At 33.9% G+C, this 23,577-nt stretch overlaps 2 protein-coding genes across 2 annotated transcripts; one reads left to right on the top strand and one right to left on the bottom strand.

The window, feature by feature from the left end:
* The first annotated feature begins 4,358 nt into the window (after positions 1-4,358).
* On the top strand, positions 4,359-7,263 carry LOC132165969 (indole-3-pyruvate monooxygenase YUCCA2-like). Its single transcript, XM_059576689.2, has 4 exons — positions 4,359-5,409; positions 5,905-6,153; positions 6,365-6,487; positions 6,600-7,263. The coding sequence occupies exons 1-4, from the start codon at positions 4,726-4,728 to the stop codon at positions 6,816-6,818; spliced, it is 1,275 nt and encodes a 424-aa protein (XP_059432672.2). The 5' UTR covers positions 4,359-4,725; the 3' UTR covers positions 6,819-7,263.
* An 8,270-nt stretch (positions 7,264-15,533) lies between these two features.
* On the bottom strand, positions 15,534-16,333 carry LOC132166655 (uncharacterized). Its single transcript, XM_059577505.2, has one exon. It carries the CDS (start codon positions 16,131-16,133, stop codon positions 15,606-15,608), a length of 528 nt encoding a protein of 175 aa, XP_059433488.2. The 5' UTR covers positions 16,134-16,333; the 3' UTR covers positions 15,534-15,605.
* Between the last annotated feature and the right edge of the window lie 7,244 nt (positions 16,334-23,577).

Here is a 23,577-nt window from a genome sequence, read left to right as displayed (position 1 = left end):
TCACACTTCATTGTACTTTGCTATTTATTTACAAGTTGACTGCCTAACATTCCCTTGTAAGAAATCCAAGGCTGGGGGGTAGAGTAGCTATGGAATATTGAGAGCTTTCAATTGTACTTTGGCCTTAGTAATAGTGTTTTCTATATTACTTTACTTTGTTCAATTAGTTTTTGCATAATTGTCCGTACAATGAGTGGGGTAATTAGTTATTGAAAAATGATCGCTTGTGTTTGTCATGCGATAATCCCAAATGATGTTTGACTAATGTTACTTTTCACACTCGTTTTTTATATTTTTTTTTTCAAAAGAACGAGAATAAATTGATGAGACTCTTTGTTGGGTAGTGAAAAGTATCAAAATTATTCAATACCTAGGGAATAATGCTTCCCTTTTCACATGATAGTGTAATTCATGGTGAGACTGAGATCTACTATTTATATGTGAGAAGAAGAAATATTAATTTGTTCCCAAAGGTATTGAGTAGTTTTCAGTGAGTTCAATAAGTGAGTGAGATAGTAGTTGAAAGCACTTATGTCCACGTGTCAGAGGGGGTGGGGGCTTTTAAAATCTAGAAGAGAAATAATCTCGAGAAAAAAACAAAAGGCAAATCTTCTTCTGTGCATGCGAAACAATAAGTGTGTATGGAAGGACAAAGAATGTTGGAAGAATCAAGATACTCGTGCTAGCTAAACAATTGATGTTAAATATATTTTTTTTAAAAAAAAAAAGAAAAAGAAAAAGGAAAAAAGAAAAGACATATATATATGGCATTTGGGTGGAGGGTAGTTTGGTTGGTTCTCTGTCGCCAAAGGACAACATAGTGGGAAGTGTGAATGTGATGAGACAAATGGGACATTGGGCCTAAAGTAGTGTACTTTGATTTTAATTTACCATCCCACTAAATGATTGGGAAATCAGTAAACTATCGGGGATTTCAAAGAAGAAAAAAAGAAAAAAAAAAGAAAAAGAATTGAGTCTTTGATTTCAATTTTCATCATATAATTAACCTTCATACGGAGGTTGTCTCTTAATATTAGTACTTTATTACATATGTTCTTGTTGAACGGAAGTCCAAGAATCTTAATTGCTTCTGTAAATGTTCCAAACGTGAATAATGTTATATATATATATATATATATATATGAAAGAGAAAGAAAAAAGAACGGAATCGGAGAGAGACGTATGAGCTAAATGTAGTGATGAGCAAAAACATAAAATAAACCCTAAAATACATAAGGAAATAAATAAACTATATCAAGAAAATAAAAAAAGGGAAAGATAAAACATTCTAACAAATGAAATAATATATTCTAACAAGCTCTAATCTTATTATTAAGCAATTGGATTGATGCGGCAATGCCTATAAACCATTAATTAGATCCGTCTTTAATAAAAAATGAAGAAATTCAAAGACTTATGGTCATTGTCACGTCAGCCTAGTTGGATGGAAGTGAGATGAAAGTCGAATGTTTAACAATATTACTCTGAGATGATGAAAGTTCATTATTGATAATAAACTTCTCTGATTATTCATTAACTTGAAGGTGTCTTTAAATAGACACTTGCAATGCATAGTAAGAATAAAAAACTAACTTGAATAAACCCGTATTATTTGTAATACTTAAATCTTAATCCTAATGTTATCAATAATGATAACTATATATGTTGTAATCCTAAAATTCGTCCCATTACGATCGCAAATACATTGAAACATTTGGTGGCCGATTGCATCTCCATCGCCAAACATCACAATCTGTAACTTCTTTAGTATACTATTCAATAAAGGGCACTTCAATCAGGAAAAATAAGAGTCTGCATTGGGACTTATTATTATGGTTATGCTTTTCTTGTGATAGCTAGATTCTCCTGTTGAGAGCATCTCAAATTTTGCTTTGACCCGTACCTCATCCAACCTTTTTGAGTCATGTGTAAGGACCATTTAATTTGCGGCCATCAAAGGAGCAAGACGAGTAGAGCTTTCATTTTTTCAATGTTTGATTAATTTTTGGGGGTGTCACAATCGGCTCTTATTTCAATTTTTGGTGTTACAAGGGCTATTCAACTCATAAGAAATTTTTAAAATCATTTATAAACTAGTCTTCTCTAATAAAAAATTAATATGAGACCGAATATTTATGAATAACTTTATAATTTACCCACTTAAGAGCATCTCAACACATACTTTAAAATGCGCTAGTTGTTAATAGCTATAGAACATATCCTTTAATTGTGAATTGTTTTGCTAGTGGATATAAGCTTTTAAACTGGACAACTTAAATCTTGGTTCTCAGTGTCTCATGTTCTTCTATTTCCCCCCCTTTTTTTTTTTTTTTGCAATTTTGTTTAAGATCTTGTGCACAAAATCTCTGTCGGGTATAGTTTGGGTGTGGAAGAGTAGTGTGATTATAATTATTTGATATTGTCCGATATCATATTAGAGTCTAGTAAAGAGTATATCTTCGTAGATTTTATAGTCTAATACATAGTTAAATGCATTCCTTATTAGAGCCGTAAAACGGTAATCTATTGTTTCTCTATTTAAAATGGAACCATCATCAACAAAGTATGAGTTGATTATTATTTTAGAATACAATTTACTATGTTGTTGGATAAGGGTGAAAAGGCAACTAGTAAAATTTATTGACGGATAGGGGTGAAAAGACGATTAGTAAAATTTATTAACCACATCCTGATAGCCTATGCGGTTACTGGCGGTTGGCTGTTAATGATTGCTAACTACTTTTCAAAAAAAAAAAAAAAAACGATGTTTTCATGTATTTTTTTTATATATAAATATAATATATATATAAATGCGGTTAGCAGTTAACGGTTTTTTCAAAACTTAAAATTGCTAATCATATTCGCCTAGGCAGTTAGTAAGTTTTTCTAATCGCCTTTAAAAGTGGTTAGCGGTTAAAGAGCGGTTAATAACTACCCGTCTTTTCACTCCTAATTTTAAAGATCAAAATTTTTTCGAAGTAGTCAATAAAGATGACAGCTCTCTTGACATAAAAGATTTATCATTTCCCATTAATTAAAGTGCTCCCCGCAAATCACCCTAAGCATCCCCAAGATATTCATGCTTGAAGATTGGTTGACCATCTCCACCGTCCACTTATGCTGATTGAGTAGTGTCATCAAGAGTCGTGATTCAGCACGCCGTGCAAGAAATTTTTTTTAAAATATTTTAATGCAAAAAAAAAAAAAAATTTTTGCCAGCATGCTATTTTACTTCACCCGTGTCATCAATATAGGATTCTAGAGAAGCAACATGTCTTTGTAACGATGGCTGCTCTCTCCGGCCCTCTCCCTCTCTCTCTCTCTCTCTCTCTCCTTTTTTGTGTGATGCGTGGAGTGAGTGTATAGGAGGTTGTTATTGGTTTGTGTTATAAAAAATAAGTATCACAATTTAATAGATTATTATACAATTAACATGATATAATAGTTAGAATAAGACTGGTATTTTATAGCAATATAAAGATCGAAATATTTAGTAGAGTATTATATAACTGCGATAACGTGACAATGAAACTAATCACCAAACTAATTTTTAGACCCATATCATCAATTTATATATATAAAAACTGCATAATGAATAACATTACTATTAGGGAAAAATATAAAAAAGCCTCTCAAACTCCCAGCTATTTGCAATATAGCCCCCCAATGTTCTAAAAGTACTAAAGTAGCTCCCAAACTACCAAATGTATCAAAAAGACAACTTATTTTTTTTATATTCCTATAATACTCCTATTCTTTTAACAAATAAAATAATAAAATAATTGTAAAAAATACCCAAACAATTTTTTTTTTTTAAAAAAAAAACAATGGACGAATAAATACAAAAAAAATATTTTTTTGAATAAATAAATAATTAGTCACTGTAGTTGGCCTAAATTACAAATTGCTTCATGTCGTATTAAAGTAAAATCAATTTGGTAGTTTGATGGCCTACTTTAGTATTTTTTTTTTATTTTTTGAATATCTCAAGAAAGAACCGTACCTTTGATTTTACTTTAATACGGCATGAAACAATTTGTAATTTAAGCCAACTACAGTAACTAATTATTTATTCCAAAAAACTTTTTTTTTTTTGTTTTTATTCGCGGATTGTTTTTTTTTTTTTTTTATATAAAAAAAATTGTTTATTATTATTTTTTTTTCAATTATTTTATGATTTTATTTGTTAATAGAATAGGGTATTATAGGAATATAAAAATAAGGGGTCTTTTTGATACATTTTGATATTTTGGAAAACTATTTTAATACCTTTTGAACATAAAAAGGCTATATTATATCGTAGCCCACTGCAGTGGCATAGTGAAGTTACCTCTTTCTTTCTGTGCGAAAGCAAAAGACCTTCTTCTGGCTCCCCGTTTCCTCCTCCATTCAACCAAAAAACCAAAGCCAAAAGATCAAACCCACATTTCATAAAAGTGTGGATAACACCCTCTCCATTCCATATTTCCAGAAATCACCCCAGATCTTTTCGGTAAGATTAATTAAACCCTGCCTCAAATCTCCGCCAAATAACCCCTAGCCGAAATATTCCTGATGAGTTCTCTTTCATGTCAAAAAAAGTGTTTCAATTCGATCTCTTTCAAAACTATGTATTATCTTCAGTTTTCTTCTTTTGCATGAACTCTCCAAGCTCAGGAGCACCGCAAGTTTGATTAATCTTTTGCAACCATTTTCCTCCTTTGGCTTATATACACAGACCTGTTTATGGACTACTTGAGAGAATTGGAAGGCAAAAGAGTCCATGATCCTCTGGGGGAGAAGATGGCTAAACCAAGGTGCATATGGTTTCCTGGGCCTGTCATCGTCGGAGCTGGCCCATCAGGTTTGGCCGCAGCCGCTTGTCTTAAACAAAGAGGCATTCAAAGCCTAATCCTGGAGAGAGCCGATTGCATAGCCTCCTTATGGCAGCAAAAGACGTACGACCGCCTCCGGCTCCACCTCCCAAAGCAGTTCTGCGAGCTCCCTCTCATGCCATTCCCCGACAATTTCCCCACCTACCCAACAAAACAACAATTTCTCGCCTACTTAAAGGCCTACGCCGACCGTTTCGACATAAACCCTGTATTCAACCAAACAGTGGTGAGCGCGGAGCTCGACCAACGCTGCGCGCTTTGGAAGGTCAAGACGAGGGGCTTGAAAAACGAGGAAGCAGAGTACGTGTCGCAGTGGCTGATTGTCGCAACCGGAGAGAATGCGGAGAATGTGGTGCCGCAAATTGAGGGAATGAATGAATTCGGTGGCCCTATTGTGCACACCAGCGCGTACAAGAGCGGAGATATGTTCAGTGAAAAGAGTGTTTTGGTGGTCGGATGTGGGAATTCTGGCATGGAAGTTTGCTTGGATCTCTGCAACTATAATGCTCGCCCCTCCCTCGTCGTTAGAGATTCGGTAATTTTCTTATTAAGAAAGGAAAGTAGGCATATTGGTTTATTCAAAATTTTATATTCTTCAAATAACCTAAACATAATCACTTAACTCTTTTTTTCTGCCGGATATTTGAAATTTTGAATTCAGTTAACTAGAGTTTGACTTAATTAATTAGCTTGATAGCAAACGTATAATGGTAGTTTACATAAAGAACTTTTTAGGAGAAGAGATGTGATTCTTCTATAACTTTAATTCTTGGAACTTGTTGGCATGCGCAAATATTGTCAGCAGCCCAAACTCTTATGGGAATACAGTCTAATGTACTTTCTTTTTTGTATAAAAATTCTAGCCTCTCAATAAAATATTCCACAGTGAGTGTCAGCGTTTGCAGATTCTTAGGTATGGAAAAATGACATGGAAGCATACTGAACACGAGCCTTTTGGGATTCATCTTTAGCCCCCTTTTTCTAGGCTTTTAATTAACCACATTTTTTTTTTTTTTCTTTTATGTTGTAGGTTCATGTCTTGCCCCAAGAGATGCTGGGAAGATCAACTTTTGGACTCTCCATGTGCTTGCTCAAGTGGCTCCCCATGAGCCTTGTGGATCAATTCTTGCTTCTAATGTCACGCTTCATGCTTGGCGACACCGCTCGATTAGGACTCCACCGCCCCAAGCTTGGCCCTCTTGAGCTCAAGAGCAAGGCCGGCAAGACACCTGTCTTGGACGTTGGAACACTCGCCAAGATCAAAGCCGGGAACATTAAGGTACATAATTGTGTACCTTAAATTATTTTTATAATCGGGGATATTTCAAACTTTGAATACCGTGCAAAGCATTTCGGGTCTTTCTCTCGGATTAATGCATAATTAACCATGAAATAAATAAATATATATGTTGTTTTGTAACATCATCCTTAAAGATTTGAGTAGAGAAAAAAGCATGGATTTTTGACCCCTCCCCTCCATTATTGTGTAGGTATACAAGGCAGTAAAGCGACTAAAACACCACGCCGTGGAGTTTGCTGATGGGGTGGTAGAAAATTTCGATGCCATCATTTTAGCCACGGGTTACAAAAGTAACGTACCAACTTGGTTAAAGGTAATTTATACTACGTCGTGTTAGATTTAATATATAAAAACATCATATTCATCCATCTTGATCATAAGAAAGAAGAAAAATGACAAAGGAGAGATTGAAATTTTGTTCTCAGGAGGGTGATATGTTTTCCGAGAAAGATGGTTTGCCTAGGGAACGGTTCCCAAATGGGTGGAAAGGCGAATGTGGGCTGTACGCTGTGGGCTTTACCAAACGTGGCCTTCTAGGCACGTCAATCGATGCAAGGAGAATTGCAGAAGATATAGAGCATCGCTGGAAAGCTGATGCCACCCATTTCATGCCATTCGCTCGTGCGCCACCACAGCAATTATGAAGTTCTGGGAAAGGAGGGATTTGTTCATCATCAAGGTATGGACTTCCATGGGGCCTTGAGCACAATCGCTACGCACGCCAAAGAAGGTTCCCCGTTTGCTTAGGGACGAAAAAGAAAAGAAAAGAAAAGAAAAAAAACCTAGGACAAATTAAACTAGGCCGACCTTAATTGGGAATTGTAGGATGGGATGGTAAAGGAAATTTTATAATTTCGTTAAATATGATTTTTGGATGGAAATAGTTGATTATTAGAACCATTGGAAATGGTGAAGAGGTGTGATTAGGAAAATTAAATTAAAAATTTAGGGTGTACGTACGTTCATATAAGCTTTGTATTGAACTATAGAGGGTGTAGTGTATTTTACTATATATATATATATTTCAGTAAATGTTAATTAGTGGTAGTGGTAGTGGTAGTGGTAGTGGTAGATCGATGGTGATGGAATATAAACCATTTTGTTTTAATTGCATTTGTAATATGTGTATATATAGTACAAATATGATGTTTCCATCAATTAATTATTCCAACTTGTATTATTGGTTCTCCAATGGATTCACTCTCGTACCATCGTCTAAACATCTATATCTACTGAACAATCAAATAAATAAATAAATATATATATATATATATATATATATATTAATCCATAGGAAAGAACTACGAAGTAGGGACAATTATATATTGTGTGGGAAACAGAAAGAAAAGGAAAAGAAAAATCATGATTTAGTCCTTGTAAAGTTCCCATGAAGATGAAGTGAAGTGGCCCTCAGGTTATCTTTTGAATCTTTGCAGATAAACTTTTCAATAATTTTCCATAATGTATGGATTCCATCAATCGTTATAATTCTCATTGCCTTATCACTTTGGCCTTTTTTATATCTATATCCTCATCAGTAACTCGGACCACCATATTTTTTTTTAATTAATTGAAAAATCCATCAATCTCCACCACAACTTGAACCCCTGTCAACACTTGGATGGGGTCTCATGTATTTATGACAAAGTTTTATTTGTCAATGAAGAAGGTCTTATTCATTCCCAATTAGTGAAAAAGATGAATGCTATGAAAAAAGGGATATATATATGACAAAGTTTCTTAGTACATGATCAATTTAACATGCACATTTTCGTCAAGCCCTCGAATAAATTGTGGCAGGTTTGGTAGGTTGCTGGCAAACATATGACATATTGACATGCGATCGTTTCTTTTCAGCATAGATCTTCATATCTACCGAATCGCTACTTCATGGATGTAACGCGTTTGTTGACTTCATATCTTTGCTCATCATCACTTGTACTATATCTATATCTATATATATATATATATGTATAAAATATAAATAATCGTATTTGGTAAACTTGTATTTTAATCAGAAATATATATATATACCATGCAAATGGGCATTGAATATCGATGATCTGTTTTCGGTGGGATTTGGTCCGACCGAATGGAGTTAATTGATGAAAACATACAAATCGAATCTTTGGTTTCAGAATAAACTGGGGGAGAGAGAGAGAGAGAAAGAGAGAGAGATATCAACATCAAGAAGTTTCTACTTGTAAAATCGCACTTAGGACCAGCAAGCGTGGCCTACTAATAATTGCCTGGCCCATCATATCTCATAATGCCACCTTAATTCCTTTGGCTGCCGACGATTTCCATTTCTTTTCTTCATGCCACTCCAAAGAAATGAAAAAAAGGTTAAATAATAAACAAAAACTCTAAAATAATGTTTACAGTGTTGCTCTCTTTAGGGCTGGGTGCATGTTTCTCCTTTCTCCCACTAACATCATCTCTTTATTTTAGGGCTTTAAATACAACCATCAAAAAAAAAAAAAAACACATAAATGATTCCATTTTCTAGCTCCTGCCAATAATATCGCTTACTAGTCTTTCAAGGTCTCAACGAGTGAAGCCGTCAACAGCCTTGATCAGTTGCCCTACCGCGACAACGTAGATGGTCCAGATTGCACGTGATAGCCACACCGGCATTGCATGTCGCCACCCCGGCGCAGCTTTCCCTGCTGTGTACGTACAACTGGGCGGTGCACATGCTGATTGATTTGGATTTGGACCTTCCGATTGATATATTTACTGCATTTATTGTACGTGGTCCTAAAATTTATTGCTGTAACTGTCTGTTTGAAAATTCTACATTTTTTTTTCCAGGACCATTTGCCATTAGTTCAAGATAAAATTTCAAAACCGCTACGGTGGCTTTTGTGTTAGATTGTGATATTCCAATTATTTCTCTTCAATTTCACAAGGAATAGTTGTCAAATTTTTCAAGTAGGGGTCTCTTAAAAGAGCCATGCAATTATGACACACACTCTCTCTCTCTCTCATACAATCTGCAGCAAAAAAAAAATTTACTTTTTTGCTTCATGAAAAGCTTATATTGGGTTTCATATAGATTTTTTCTTATAATGAATCGGGTACTCCTATATCTATCTCAATTCTCAATCCATTTATTTGTTTTCTTCCTCGGCCCATTTACTTTTCTTTTAATTTTCAGCTAGTTTAGTATTGATCATTTTCTTGCTAGCTTTTCAGATTCTAAAAAGCATCCAATCTCTCCTATAAAAGGCTCACAAGATAGCACATGAGACCTACTTCTTTATGTACTTTCCTTCTTTCTATTGCTCTAAAAATTCTGAGATTATTATCCCACGAGGAAAGATAAGGGGTAATAATCATTTGGCTTTTGTAGTTAGAATTTTGACATTAACGAAGGTAAACGTTATAGCCTAATTAATTCTAAGATGCTATGTATGTATCAAAAGTCTTAAACGCTAAAATCAATCTTTAATGATAATGCTTTTGCGTGATTCTATAAAGGTCATCATTGTCGGTTCTTATCATCCGCTTTATATATATATTGACCCATACGTAAATATCTCGTATAAAATGATAAACCTAGCAATTAAGGGCGATTGATGCGGTCCTAAAGCAAGAGATATTTAGTTAATGAAGAAGGATTCCCAGCAATTAGGAGAAGGCCATCAAACGTGGAGAAAATGGATCCCTGTCGGAGTACACTTTATGATAATGTAGTGAAAAGGGCAAGACATGCAGGCGCGCGGGCGTGTTAAAAGAAGACGACGAATGGTCAGAAGCATTACGGAGGGTGAGTAGAGAGAGTAGTCATAAGGGAAAGGAATGTTGAGATTGACACACCACACTTTGGCTTTTTCTTCAATTTATGGGACCACCACTTGCGTATTGTCTTCTTCAATCATTAGATAGACCAGCCCTCACTACTCCTCCACATGTTCCAGTGAAGTTTGCACTTTCTCCTTTGGTGAAATTTCCCTATCTCTTTTGAGGAGCCTCAAATCACTATCCTTCTTAATCAAACACATTAATCACATTCACATTCCACCATCATCCATCTTTGTCGAATATAACAATGATTAACTTATACTTTAATTTGGATAGTTAAGTAGGTAATTTAACAGGGTATCTGATGTAGTGTGACGTTGTAGGATGCAAAAAAGAACAACAAGAAGAAGGGATAAATATAACTTAGATTTGGAGTCTATCAAAGATCTAAAAAATCTTCTCAAAACACTAGAGTCTATGTAGGGTTTGACGGCAAAATTGAAGAAAACTCAACTCTGAAACTTTTTATTGATAAAAACTGATTAATAAACAAAAGCTACGTTCTGAGAGGCTATAAGCATGTATTTATAGCCCCTAAACTCCTAACCCTAGTAATAAATGGAAATAAAGTCGGTTTAAACTTCTACGCTACCCGTCCAGATGGAACATACCTCCGTCTAGATGGTCACTAAATAAAAGAGCGAAAAATTGAAATATAATATAAGCATTCAAACGGCTTGCAAACGAGACTTAGAGGAAATTCTCTGGAATATTGTGTGACTAATCGCGTTCGGACGGCTGCAAACGAGGTTGCAGACGAAGCTCTCGGGAAGGCACTTCAGTCTTCTCTTCTGGACAGGCTTTAGACGAACCCCTTTGGAATTCAGCTTATGCACGAGTTTGTAATCTCATCTTGACTCTCCTTTGTACGACTCCTTGGGGCCCCTTCACACTTATATATGCACGAGTCTTCCTCATGAAATCCCAAGCACTCCAATCTACATCAGTATCGGAACAAAAATTTTGAATTCAAATATTGTCTCTGTCGTTTCACATGCACGTACTTGATGCTCTATATTCCATACTACGGTAGTAGAATCGCAAATTTATTTTGTCATAATAATTTAAGCTATTAGCATAACTAGTGATTTTAATGCATCACTCTAAGAGGAGTGAGATCGGAAGATTAGCATGCATGATTGAATTAACATTAATGTAGTACAACAGTGTTGCAGCTAGCTGTCGATATTAACAATCAAAATCTGTTTCTATCATAAACAGTGTTTTAAATGGTTGGAATGATGTGCTAATTATATATCACTTCAAAGAAACAAATTACATGTCTTTTCGCAACTGCATTGGCCCAGATCCTACGCGTACCACGAACTCCAATGATTTCTAATAATAGCCCTTTTCACCATTGCTTGGTGAAGTAGAGTCGAAGATTAAAGCGAAGATCCGCAAAACAAAAATATTCCCTCTCACTTCGCTTCTCCCCCAAGAGCTTTGAGAGAGACAGCAATGGTAAAAGGTTGCTCCTTATCTCCCCCGCCCCTTCGATTGGAAGAGAGAATGTGTGTGGAGAGAGGTTTATATGATTGCTTAATTAAAGGGGAATCTCCAACTCACTAGGTCACTTTTCTAGTGCCCATTCTTCTTCATCCTCTTGGAATCTCAACGGATATTGAGGGAATCTTCTCTGGCTTAAAATGAAGAGAAGTCCAAGAAAGAACAAGATCCTAAGACATTTTGGCTTCCATGTTACTTGGGTCTCCAACTTGACCTTCAGTCTCAGTTACTGGGAGATGGGTGGGATCCACAAACTTGAGTGGACTTATAATTTACATTCTTGACTTTTCTTCCTCACAAATGTTATATATATATATATATTTCAAAAAGGTTGGCCAATTAAGCACTTCCTACTAATTCAAGGAAAAAAAAAATTGATGATTGATTTTGAGTGTTAAGTTAACATTGCCAGATAATTATAAAATAAAAATATAGTATCTAACATTACTCTTTCTCTCTACGAGAGGTTGTCCAACCATCTAAAATCATTCACGTTTGAGTAATGCTATTTAGTTAGTATATTGTTATATAATTAAGATGACTTGTTTATTAAAATTAGCACTTTTAAGAAAAGAATATTATATGATAATATAGATAATTCATTTCATGATAAAATTAATTATGATTTATCACAACTACAAGGTTGGTGAAATTAATTTTTATAGGTTTTACAAATAAAAATTAGTTTAACTAATTATCTCATATAATAAAATCTTAACAATAATTAAGTAACTAATTATTAGTGTAGCTTAATGAAAAAAATATATAAAATAATGACGATATTTATTTTACATGAAGAATGAATTAAAAAAAAATTAAATAACTCATAAATAAGCTCGAGTTCTTTCGAGAAATAAATGAATCAAGTTTAAACATATAGTTTGGTGATAAGTACGACTTGCAATATACTTGAAGTAAGTTTAAATGGTCCAAATTTAAAAATTCAATACTTGACTCAAGTCAATTGTACTCCAACACACAAATCAATTGAAAAGAACTTTACCAAGCAACCTTATAATCATTTCATAGTTTTTCTTTGGGTTAAATACCTTTTACCTCCTATGGTTTAACGACTTTATCTTTACTTACTCAAGTTTCAATTTGTATCATAAATGGTACTCCACTTATTGATTAAAATAGAGTTAGCACTCTCGTCCAACTTCCGTCCAAAAAACTGACAGAAGTACATGCCAACCCAATAAAAAGTTGACAAGTTGCAAGGAGTACGTAGTACTATTAAAAATGAAAAAAAAAAAAAAAAAAAAAAAAACAACTTAAATGAATCAATTAATAACTGAAAAAATTAAAAAATAGGAAAAAAAAAATTAAAAAAAGGAAAAGAGAAGAAGCAAGGGGTGGCTGGAGCCACCCCATGGCCAGCTAGGGGTGGCAGACCACCCCGAAAGCCTATGGGGGTGGTTTCCGCCACCCCTGGGCACCCCATTTTGGGCCAAAGGGGTGGTTGGAGCCATCCCATGGCCAACTAGGGGGTGGCCGAATCACCCCAAAAGGCCCAAAAAAAAAAAAAAAAAAAGGTTTTTGGTGGGGAGCAGACAACCCCTAGGGCCATAGGAGTGGTTCGGCCACTCCCAGACCAGCCGTATGGGGTGGTCGAAACACCCTAGGCCAAATGGGGATGGCTCAGCCACTCCCAAACCGGCCGTAGGGGATGGCCAAAACCAACCCCAAGCCAAATGCGCCACCCCCAAATCGGCCGTAGAGGGTGACCAAAACCACCCTGAGGTCAAAATAGAGGTGGCCGGGCCACCCTCAAAGCCTATGGGGTGGTTTTAGCCACCCTCAAAAACCATATTGTAATACGAATTGAAATTTAGGTGGATAAAAATAACCCTTTTTCTTTTTAACAAATAGAATATGATCAAAATATATCTTATACAGCCTTCTCCTTGCCCATAATTCCTCTCTTCCTTTCAAGAATTAACAAAACCTATGAATAAGTTTCTAGTTTCTTGTAGTACTGAAAAATAACATTGAAGAGTACTGTTACATACCACATCATTGTTTTATTATGCTAATGTGGCATTGCTAATTCACCATTAACAATGATTGATCTAATGGTGGATTGACAATACAACCTCAATGTAATAAGATAATGATGTGATATTAGTGTAGCATATAGCATTATTCTAAACCCGTTTTGCCAAATGGCTATGCTATTTGTCATACACCATCCTATCCTCATCCCACTTGACTGCGTGACTATGCTAATTTTTTTTTATCAAGTCAATTCTTATTAAAAAATAAATAAATATAAACATTATCAAATTTGCCCGATAAAATAAAAAGTGAAATAGAAATATGACAAAAATGGAATTTCACTTTGCCAAATAGTAATAGCGCGGAAACGTATGGCCAATAAATGCCGAAGGTCTTTCTTGGGCCTGCAAAATCAACCTTCCGACGCACCGTTTTGGCAGCTCCTGCTGTTTGCCCATCCACAACCCCCCAGTCCCTTTCGTGTCATCTATATACAAGTCTCACTGAATTGTGCCTCAGCATTGTTGTCCCATAAATAAAAGTATACCAAATTCCCACTTCCATCATCAGCTAGGCCCATTGATGGACCATTTATAGTTTGCCCATCAGATTCTCAAATTGGGATTTAGCAGTTTTGGCCCATATATCACAAAAAATCAGTGGGCCTAAACTCTACCTCAATCGGATCATTGGTCGGACGGCATTCCCTCTGAAATCTTTTTGTTGCGGAACATGATGTAAAAGAGTAAAGAGATGTTTCCAAGAGGTAACTCAATCAGCTGGGATCACGCCTAATGAAGCAAATGTCACTAGGTTGAATTCTCCTCACTTTCTTGTGTGGACATGTAAAAGTAAATAAATAAATAAATAAGAGTAAAGGGATGTAAAGAGTTATAAAGGATATATAGATTGTCTAAAATAGTAATTATTTCACTAATTTGATATAACAGTGTCCATGAACTATTGAATAAAAAAAAACATTAAGGGGTGATGGGAACGTAATATTTAGGGCCACTCTTTCAAATAAAACTCCCTATGCCAATTGCTCATTTTGTCTTCCTATTCAGATATATTCATATATTTCTTTACTATATATATATATATGCAATTGATAATGTTGTTTCAAAACACTAATTAGATGGGTCATTGGGATGGATCATGGATCAAATTTCTCTACATTCCTTAATAAATTTCCAAGTACATGGCCCCCCTTCCCACGGAAATTCGATTTAACATAAAAACAATAATATTCAAAATGGTTTTTTTTTTTTCTTCCCATTTTTCCATGTTCTGTTTTTGGTTCCTAAAAGTTGTTTTTTTGGGAAATAACAACTTCAAAATAAGAAGCATGAATATTTTTCTTTTTCTTCCCAGTTTTTTTTTAATTTAAAAAATAACTTCTATATATGTCGTTCATAAAATGTTTTGAAGCTCGTAATTACTGATTCTATATATTTTTCTGTGAAACATTAGATGAACTCTAATCATGATATGTACCCGTAACCCATCTCATTTAAAGTAAGCTTCTAAAAAAAAAAAAAAAAAAAGTAGAAGAAGAAAAAGGTGAGCTTCTAATTAATCGTGCGATTGCAATAGATGTTTAACTTGTTTGTTGGGCCTTTACAATCAAATCATAGACTTCCTAAAGGCCGCGTAAAGGCTAGCTGAAGCTTCACATCCATCCCATTAATTTTTCACCTTATAATTAAATGACCACATAATATGTTTGCTTAATTACACAATCTAATTGGCTGCTTTTAATTATCAAAGGGTCCAATTAATGTGCGTTTTACGACTTTTGGTTGGTAATTTCATATTCCAAAACGAAGAGCTGAAAACGAGAAAATATTGTTCTCATCCGATCCAGCCAAGTGCTAGGCACAAACTGTACGTTCCAATGAACAAATGTACAATAAAAGTTTGAAGAAATTATGATGATCTTTGAGTTGTATGTCAATGCATCATGAATCACGAAAATGAAAAAAATAAAAAAGCTAAAATTATTTAGAAAACACTCAAACATGCACAATAATCAACAACGGGAGATCGATCATCACAAGTCTACGAACAAAGCGAACCAATCAAGATGACAGATTCTAAAAACAAAAGAAACTCTTTCAATTATATTTATTATGTTTCTCCAGCCTGGAACTGATGCTGCGTGCCGGAGTTAATGTTCCGGCCGCACCAAAGAATTCGGCGCACATGTCCATGAAAAATTTGTCGACAATGTCGAGGTAGGCAGGGCAAGTGAGGCGAGAATAGTAATGAAGAACTTCTTCAATGTCCAACAGATGATCCACATTACTCATATCCAACATCTCCAGCTCCCTTAGCTTTTGAACCACCAACCAATTTGTCTTTCCCCCGCGCGTGCGCCTTTTGGAACATGAATAATCTTCTCGTATTTTCCTCTGATCCCCATGATTGTGATATTCCGGCTCTCTCCTTTCTACAAGATTCTTCTTCTTCTTCTTCGGCGAGAGCTCCATGAAGCTCCCACTGTAAACCTCAACCTCGCCTTCTTGTTTGTGAGGAGGGGTTTTGGGAAGCCTTTGGTAGTCCCCGGAGAACAAAGACTTGAAGCTTTGTAGGGTTTTCCGGAAGAACTTTTTGGTGCTGGAAATGGAGTTTCTTAGCAGCATTGGTGGGTGTTTATGTGGTGTCGTTTTGAGGTTTGTTTGGTTGTTTCTGGATGAATATCCCCCGTGAAGGTTTCTTTATACAGATAAGAGAAGTGGAGGAGCCAGTGAAGGTTTTTTTAACTTTCTGCAAGAAAATTAAAAAAGGCTTCCTTTCTTTCTCTCTTTTGCTTCTCACTTTATTTTCTTTCTCGATCTCTTTGTCTTCACACGCTCCTTTGTTGTCTCTGTGTTTTCTTCTAGCTTGCTTCCCAACGGGTCCCCACTCTCTCTCTCTCTCTCTCTCTCTCTCTCTGAGTTAGAATAAGAAAGTTATCGTTGCTTTTACTTTTGATGGTGGAGTTGGTGTGTAGCCGCTTTAGGAGAATGAAAGGAGCGGGTGCGGGGGGTTGTTGAATTGGGCCTTTCTCTCCATCGCTCTCTATTCTCTACCGGCTTAATTGCTCCCAATACGTCTATCTACGTGTGATATCAAGGCAAGGTATGTTACTCAACAAGACTGCTTCATCAAACTTCCACAAATTGACAGGATTCTCTCTAGTTCATTTTTACTAGATAATATTCCGTTAGTTATATAAGAAGAATATTATTGTCTTTTTATTTTTTGAGGAGACAAAAATAACCCTCTAATATAACTAACTGGATATTATCCAGTTGAAATGGACTGAAGATGATCTTAATTCATCAAACCGAGTTTTCCCACCTTTCTCTTTTTATGCCCGGCTGGCCTTGGCCTGTGTCCTGGAGCTATCGATACAAGTTTGTCTTTTGAGTTTGTGATTTTAAAACGTGAGATTTCAAAGTGCAACTTTCAAAAATATAGTGAAAGTTTGGATAAAATTGTAGTTTGGCCATTAAAATCACAAATTAAATTTTAAATCGTGTGTTTGTAAAAACGCACTTTGTTGCTTACGATTTAAACAACACAGGTGTTTTTTACGTTTTTAAACACTAATGCCAAACATCCTCTTATGTTTCAATCGTGTCTTTCTAAAACTGATATAACTTTTAAAATTACCATTGAATTTATGATAGATCATTGTTTGATGTTTTATCTCATAATGATTTTTAAAAAGCACGTCAATTTTAGGGGGACTCAATCACTCAAAGGGATGTTTAGCATTACTCTTAATTTCTAAAAACGCACTCCTAAACGATATATACATTTTTTACAATTTAGTTTAAAATTACTTTAAGATGGTTACTAATCCTTACAAAACAAATAAAAAAAATTAGAAGGTTCTTTTAATGATATAAAAACCAGTTGCCTGGTGATTATTATCTGGTCACTTGCTTCGCATTTGTTTTAGCCTGGTGTGGTTTTTAGAAAGAGGAAAAAGACAAAAAGTAGAAGAAGAAGAAGAAGAAGAAGAGAGAGACTCACAGATGGTGTTAGGCTGTTAGCAATTTAGCCCGTTAATCATGGGAATGGCTGGATTTGTCCTATTGGACTTTTCCAAGTTTCATTAATGCCCCATTGACCAAAAGTAGTCCTATAAAAACAAGGATAAGAGGATTTTTTTTTTCTTACTGAAGGCCAACCAATCTATATAATGTCTAAAAGCCACATAATTTCTTAGAAATTTTATTTTTATTTTACCACATAATTACCTAGCTAATTTGTAGTGGCAAATAATCACGTGCGCCTCACATGTCAAGACACATGAGAAAACGTTATAGATTTAGTTGTTTGGAGGAAATTTCAGACCTAAAAACAATTGTTAATATAAAATTACAAAAAATGATAAAAATTATTTTTTCAACTATTTCCAAACAGCGAGTAGATGAATCTATCTTTAAATTTGTATAGGATTATATAAGTCCACAGATCTAATAGTAGATCCAAACTTTTAATCCCTTTTTTTGTTCTTTCTGAAACACGTACTCTTCGATCTATACATGAGTAAGTTGCAGTGCAAATTATGTAATTATCAAAAAGAAATGTGAGATAAGTCCCTAAATGGCCAACATTACAGCACTAATTATTATCGTTTTGTGATGATACAGAATGCATGATCATCATAATCCTCTTGGTACAAGACAGAAATTAGATGGATTTTCTTGATTCAAGTATGATTACAAACAAACAAGAAGTGATTAGGATTCACTTCTACAACACATCATTATGCCATTGCCACCCAAAATGTTCAAAGCATAAAAAAGAACAGTGCATATTATTTACTGATCACTCTTTCTATGCACACTTCTTACCTATATTATAAATAGTTTTGTATTTATTAAATTAAATTCAAATTTAACAAAACGAATGAGAAATGTGCATAGGAAATAATAAGAAAACGATACTCCTCTATAGCAACTCTCATCCCATGATCATTATCAATGTTATCCCCCATGTTTTGAGGTCCACGTTTTCTTGTAGTTATATACAGTAAGCGTTCTTTCAGACAACTCATCTATTGGACTGTCTAAAAAACTGTCTTTTTTACAACCCCTTTCTTAGGCTATATGCCCAAAAGCTATTGGATCAGCCCATTTATTTGGTACATTTCGAGATGTTAGGTTTATCTTGCATTGTAGTGTTTGTAATGGGGTTTATGTTGAGGTGCCCTACTCCCTCATTTTGCTTTCTTTTTTCTTTTTTCTTTTTTTCTTTAATTCACGCCGTCTCACTTATTTAAAAAAATATATGAAAACTTTTTTTTTTTAAAAAAAAAATCACTTTCACATCGTTTTTGTAAACTTTTTTGTACCTATGATGTCAATTTGCAAGGACCAAAACGCTCTGAATTAGGACATTTCCAGCTAATCACAGTTGCATGATGAATATCACTTCCTGGGTCGGGCCCTTTGGAGTCATAATCCAAGTTGGGCCTACTTGGACTCAAATTTCAAACGTATGGACCTCCGACTTCTTACTTTTTATATCCCACCCTAAATGCATATATTGCTCTTTTCACTAGCTATCCTAATTGCCTAATTCATTCATGCTTTAATTATTAATAAAATATTGTTGTCTATTAAGCCCTCAAAAAAAGCAAGATTACCAAAAATTACATGTATTTTATATCATCAACTAATCTAATTTTAATTTGTTAAGTCCGTTTTATCCTCCTTCCAACTAATTATCACACGTTTATTAATTGCCTCTAATTCTACACATTTTATAGTCTGATAAAATAAGCAAAAAAAAACCTTGAAAACAGAAAGTGGTGAAAGGAAAGCACATGTGAAGTGGTGCACAATCATGAAAGCTGTCACCCAATTTGATTAATTAGGTTAATGCAGGTAGGTATAAGGTATTGACCTTATTATCCAATTGCCCATTACAGCACTGAGTATATATATATATATATAATACAGTTGTCGGCGGCTCCAGTGGGTACGTAAAATAGTGTTTTCAGCTGATGACGATGACTAAAGAACGGCTACGGTCTAACCGATTGAGACAGTTGTAGTTTACGACCATTGGCAATACGCCACGCGTCCAAGAGTTGGAACCAGTCCCTGTCCAGAAGAGAAGGACTAGAGTCTCAAGCCTCTCGTACAACCCGTGCTTCTTAAGACTACACACGTCTCATTTTTTTCACTCCCTTGACCACTCTCCAAGACTTGTAAATAAAAAGATTAAAAAAAAAAACAAAAAAGTTAAAAAAGCACTTATGAGGTGTGGTTGAGGTTCAAATAACTTATAACCGACTGTTATTTTAAAGTGTTAATTGTCTAAGGCGGAGTTGTCATTACTGAAATTTAATAAATGCTTAAGAATGTTGCAGTTGGTTTAAGGGTGAAATAATTCTCCACTTGAGGTATGAGAACATCACAAGAACTCTATTCAAGGCTGAAGAATAGCACAACTTTCACAAATGTTTTATTCACTTTAATTTGTCCTTAATGACAAAATGATCTTTAAATAAAAATAAAAGGACAAAAAGTCCGTTTGGGTGTGCATGTTTAAAAAATAATATGCGTTTTTAAATAAAATCGCAATTTTAAAGTGTTTGAAATTGCGATTTATGCAAATTTTAAAATCGTGGAAAAATCTGCGATTTCTATAAGCTGACTAGGGGCGCTTATTTGAAAAAATGCGAATTTAGACTAAAATCACAATTTCGCTTAAAACCACAATATTTGGCACAATATTTACCTATTTGGCCATAAAACCGCAATTATATGATAATGTTATCCAAACACTCAATTGATAAAAAAAAAATTACTTATTAACATGTTTTATTAAACGCTTATGCGATTTAAAAAAGTAGCAATTTCAAAAATGAAATTTTTAAAATCGCACTTATTGAAATTGCACTCCCAAACTAGCCCAAAGTTCTCCTCCAAACTGGGTTGGAGAAAATTCCTCCAACTTATTCTATAAAAATGACATGTGTCACTTTTCATGTGAGAAACACATGCTTTTTAAATAACAAGTGAAAAACACATTATTTTTTAATAAAATTTCTTCCAACTTTGTCATTACAATTAATAGAAGTATGTGTTTCTAAAGTGTAGAGGACACATATCTTTTTTATAGAATAATTTCCTCCAACCCAATTTGGAAAAAAATTCGTCCAAAATAAAAGAAGGTAATACCTAAATGAATACAAAGTCTTAATTAATCTTAATCCTAATTTTCAATAACATAATCTTTATTTAAAATGATACAATCCTAATGAATTGGAATGAATTCCAATTCAACTATTACATCTATCTTACTCTAAACATGTCCCTATTAATCTTGGGCTTATATTCTTTCTGTAAACCTCAACAGCATCCCCCATATTTTCTCATTCCATTGTGTTTCTCTTTGTTAAAGTATATAGAAAATGTATGATATTTTACCTATATTCAATATTTGATTGATACTTAAATTAATATTCTCTATTTAATGGCTAATTGTAATTAAATCAATGAAATTTGATAATTTTGATTACCATGCTTATATTTACTCACCACCCTATAAATATGGGATCGGGATCCCCTCCAATTCTTAAAGAATTTGAGTTTCTCAAATTCCTAAATCTGACATTTTATTATATCTAAGGATTAAAATAAATGCCACATTTTATGTCTTATTATAAAATAACTCATTATATTCCCCAAATAAAAAGGCAAAGCATAAATGGTCTTTTTTTTTTTAGAAGTGATTTATTTATTTTGTTTCTCTCTCAAAACAAAAAATAATGTACAACTCATTTTTCTCCCAAAACAAAAACAACTTACACTTTTTCTTCCCATGTCAAAGTGAAATAAAATCTTAGCTTTTTTAACTTTTTCGGTATATATATATATATATAAGTGTTGTGCCTTTATAAACAAAACATAAAACCAAGCTTATGACCAAACGGTCATAGTAAACATAAATGCCATAAAAGCTTCTTAATGGACAAATGGCTTTAGATCTTGGTCAACACCTCTTCTCCTTTTTTTTTTTTTTTTTTTTTTTTTTTTTTTTTTTTCAAGCAACGGTCAAAACTGTAGAAAACTAAATTAAAGTGATTTCTTTTTTCCATAGAATTGTTTTAATACCCAACGGCAATAAAAAATATTAAGTAATAATCATATATAACTGAATAAAAAAGATTGTTTGTAAACAATATTAATGCCCAAACCGTTATAAACCAAAATAATTAAAGCTATTTTTATTTCTCATATAATAATATCAAATGATAAAACGGTTTCAAAGGATTAAAAATGAATGTTTGTAATACATATTACAACAAAAGAAGCATCAAGTTGTTTTTGTTTTGGGAGGGAAATGAATTGTACGTTTGTTTTTTGTTTTGAAAGGGAAACGAAATAAATAAATAAATTCTAAAAAAAATAAGACTATTTATGCGTTGCTTTTTTATTTTGAGAATATAATAAGTTATTTTGTTTCCTTAATAAGACTATAACCATGGCTCTGATACCACTTGTTGGGGAGATAAATTAAGTGGTTATAATGTTTTTACCCATACTACATTAGTATACGTAATTTAACACCACTCTAGTCCAAAAACCTGAGTAAATTAATGGGTTATGATCCACTTAGATATATTAATTACTCTCAATAACTACTTGGATATTCAATATCCATTCTTCCCTACTTAATAGGATAGGCTCCAACCCATAAATAATAACTAAGTAATAACAATGACAAGTAATGCTATAAGTCTTTTTAGAATCTTCTTAGAATCATTCCAAATGTGATGTGGTTTTTAAAATCACCAATAAATTAAAAGTTAATAAATCACATCTCAAATTCAACGGTGATTTTAAAAGCCACATCATATTTGCCTATTTAGGATGACTTTAGGAGGACTCTATGAAGACTTATAGCATTAGGGAACAAGGACAAGATAAATATTAAATAATAACCAAATCAGAAAGACACGGATAATAACTAAATAACAAAGACAATTTTTATTTGGTGGAACTCTTTGTTCTCATCTCCTTTGCCCATCTGCCTCTAATATTAATTGTTACGTACCTACATAACAAAAGATAGATTTTACGGTGCTATATAGACTAAGAATTACAACCAAAGACAGATGCAAGGGGGAGAGCATAGGACAAGCCCCCATTTAAATTCTGTCTAGAAGTGGATAGAGTTAGGGTTGTTTGGCTCTATGGTCCTACTCATTAAAATATAAAACTTTTTATTCCCTATAATGTAGGGTATAAAAGCAATTTACGTGCAGGCTACACACAAAGCAATTGCAGAAGCCGTGTGTAGGTAGTGCCAGGTGGTTACCGGTGCAAGTGATGATAAAGCAAGTGGAGACTTTTAAATTGGCTTTCTTTTCTGCCTTTATGTGCGTTTTTATTTTTAATTTTGTCATCTATCTCTCTCATCTTTCCGTTAATCAAGAAAATGTTTTGACAATTGACAAACAATGGTTACCAATAGTTAAGACATGTTTAACGGGGACTATGAATTTTTTTTTAAAAAAAAATGCTTGGAACAAACAGGTACTACTATATGAAATACGATTCTCTCCATTTCATTGTTTAGTTCTTCGAGAAAAGTAAAATTGTCATTTATTAGGACAATTTTGCCTCTCTTGAAATAACTAACCGGTTTCTCTCCATGTCAAATGAAATGGTGAGAATCCTTCTCCCTACTTTCTTGTGACTAATGTTATTGACTAGTTGTTGTAGAAGCACAAACACACTTTGTATTATTATTATTACTGAAAAATGATAAAAATGATTTTTCATCTCATCTTTCATAAATCTTGACGTAGCGGAAGAATAAAATAATTAACCAAAGAACAACGTCTTTGATTATGCAAGGAGAAACGTCTTCGTCTTCTACCCAAAGATAAAACAAGCCCGCATGCTAAAAGAAAGATAAAACTTTGAAAAGTATTTGAGAGAAAATTATGATTTTATATCAATTCAACTGAATGAGTTTTACATCATATGCTAGCCTAGTTATATAAGATAAATACTTGTAAAAAACCTAATCCTAATAGTAATAGTAAACCTAATCATAATAAGGAAAGGA

Source organism: Corylus avellana, chromosome 11 (assembly GCF_965113065.1).
Source record: "Corylus avellana chromosome 11, dhCorAvel1.hap1.2, whole genome shotgun sequence".
In the NCBI taxonomy this organism is placed as follows: Eukaryota; Viridiplantae; Streptophyta; class Magnoliopsida; order Fagales; family Betulaceae; genus Corylus; species Corylus avellana.
This window is presented reverse-complemented; position numbering and strand designations above follow the sequence as displayed.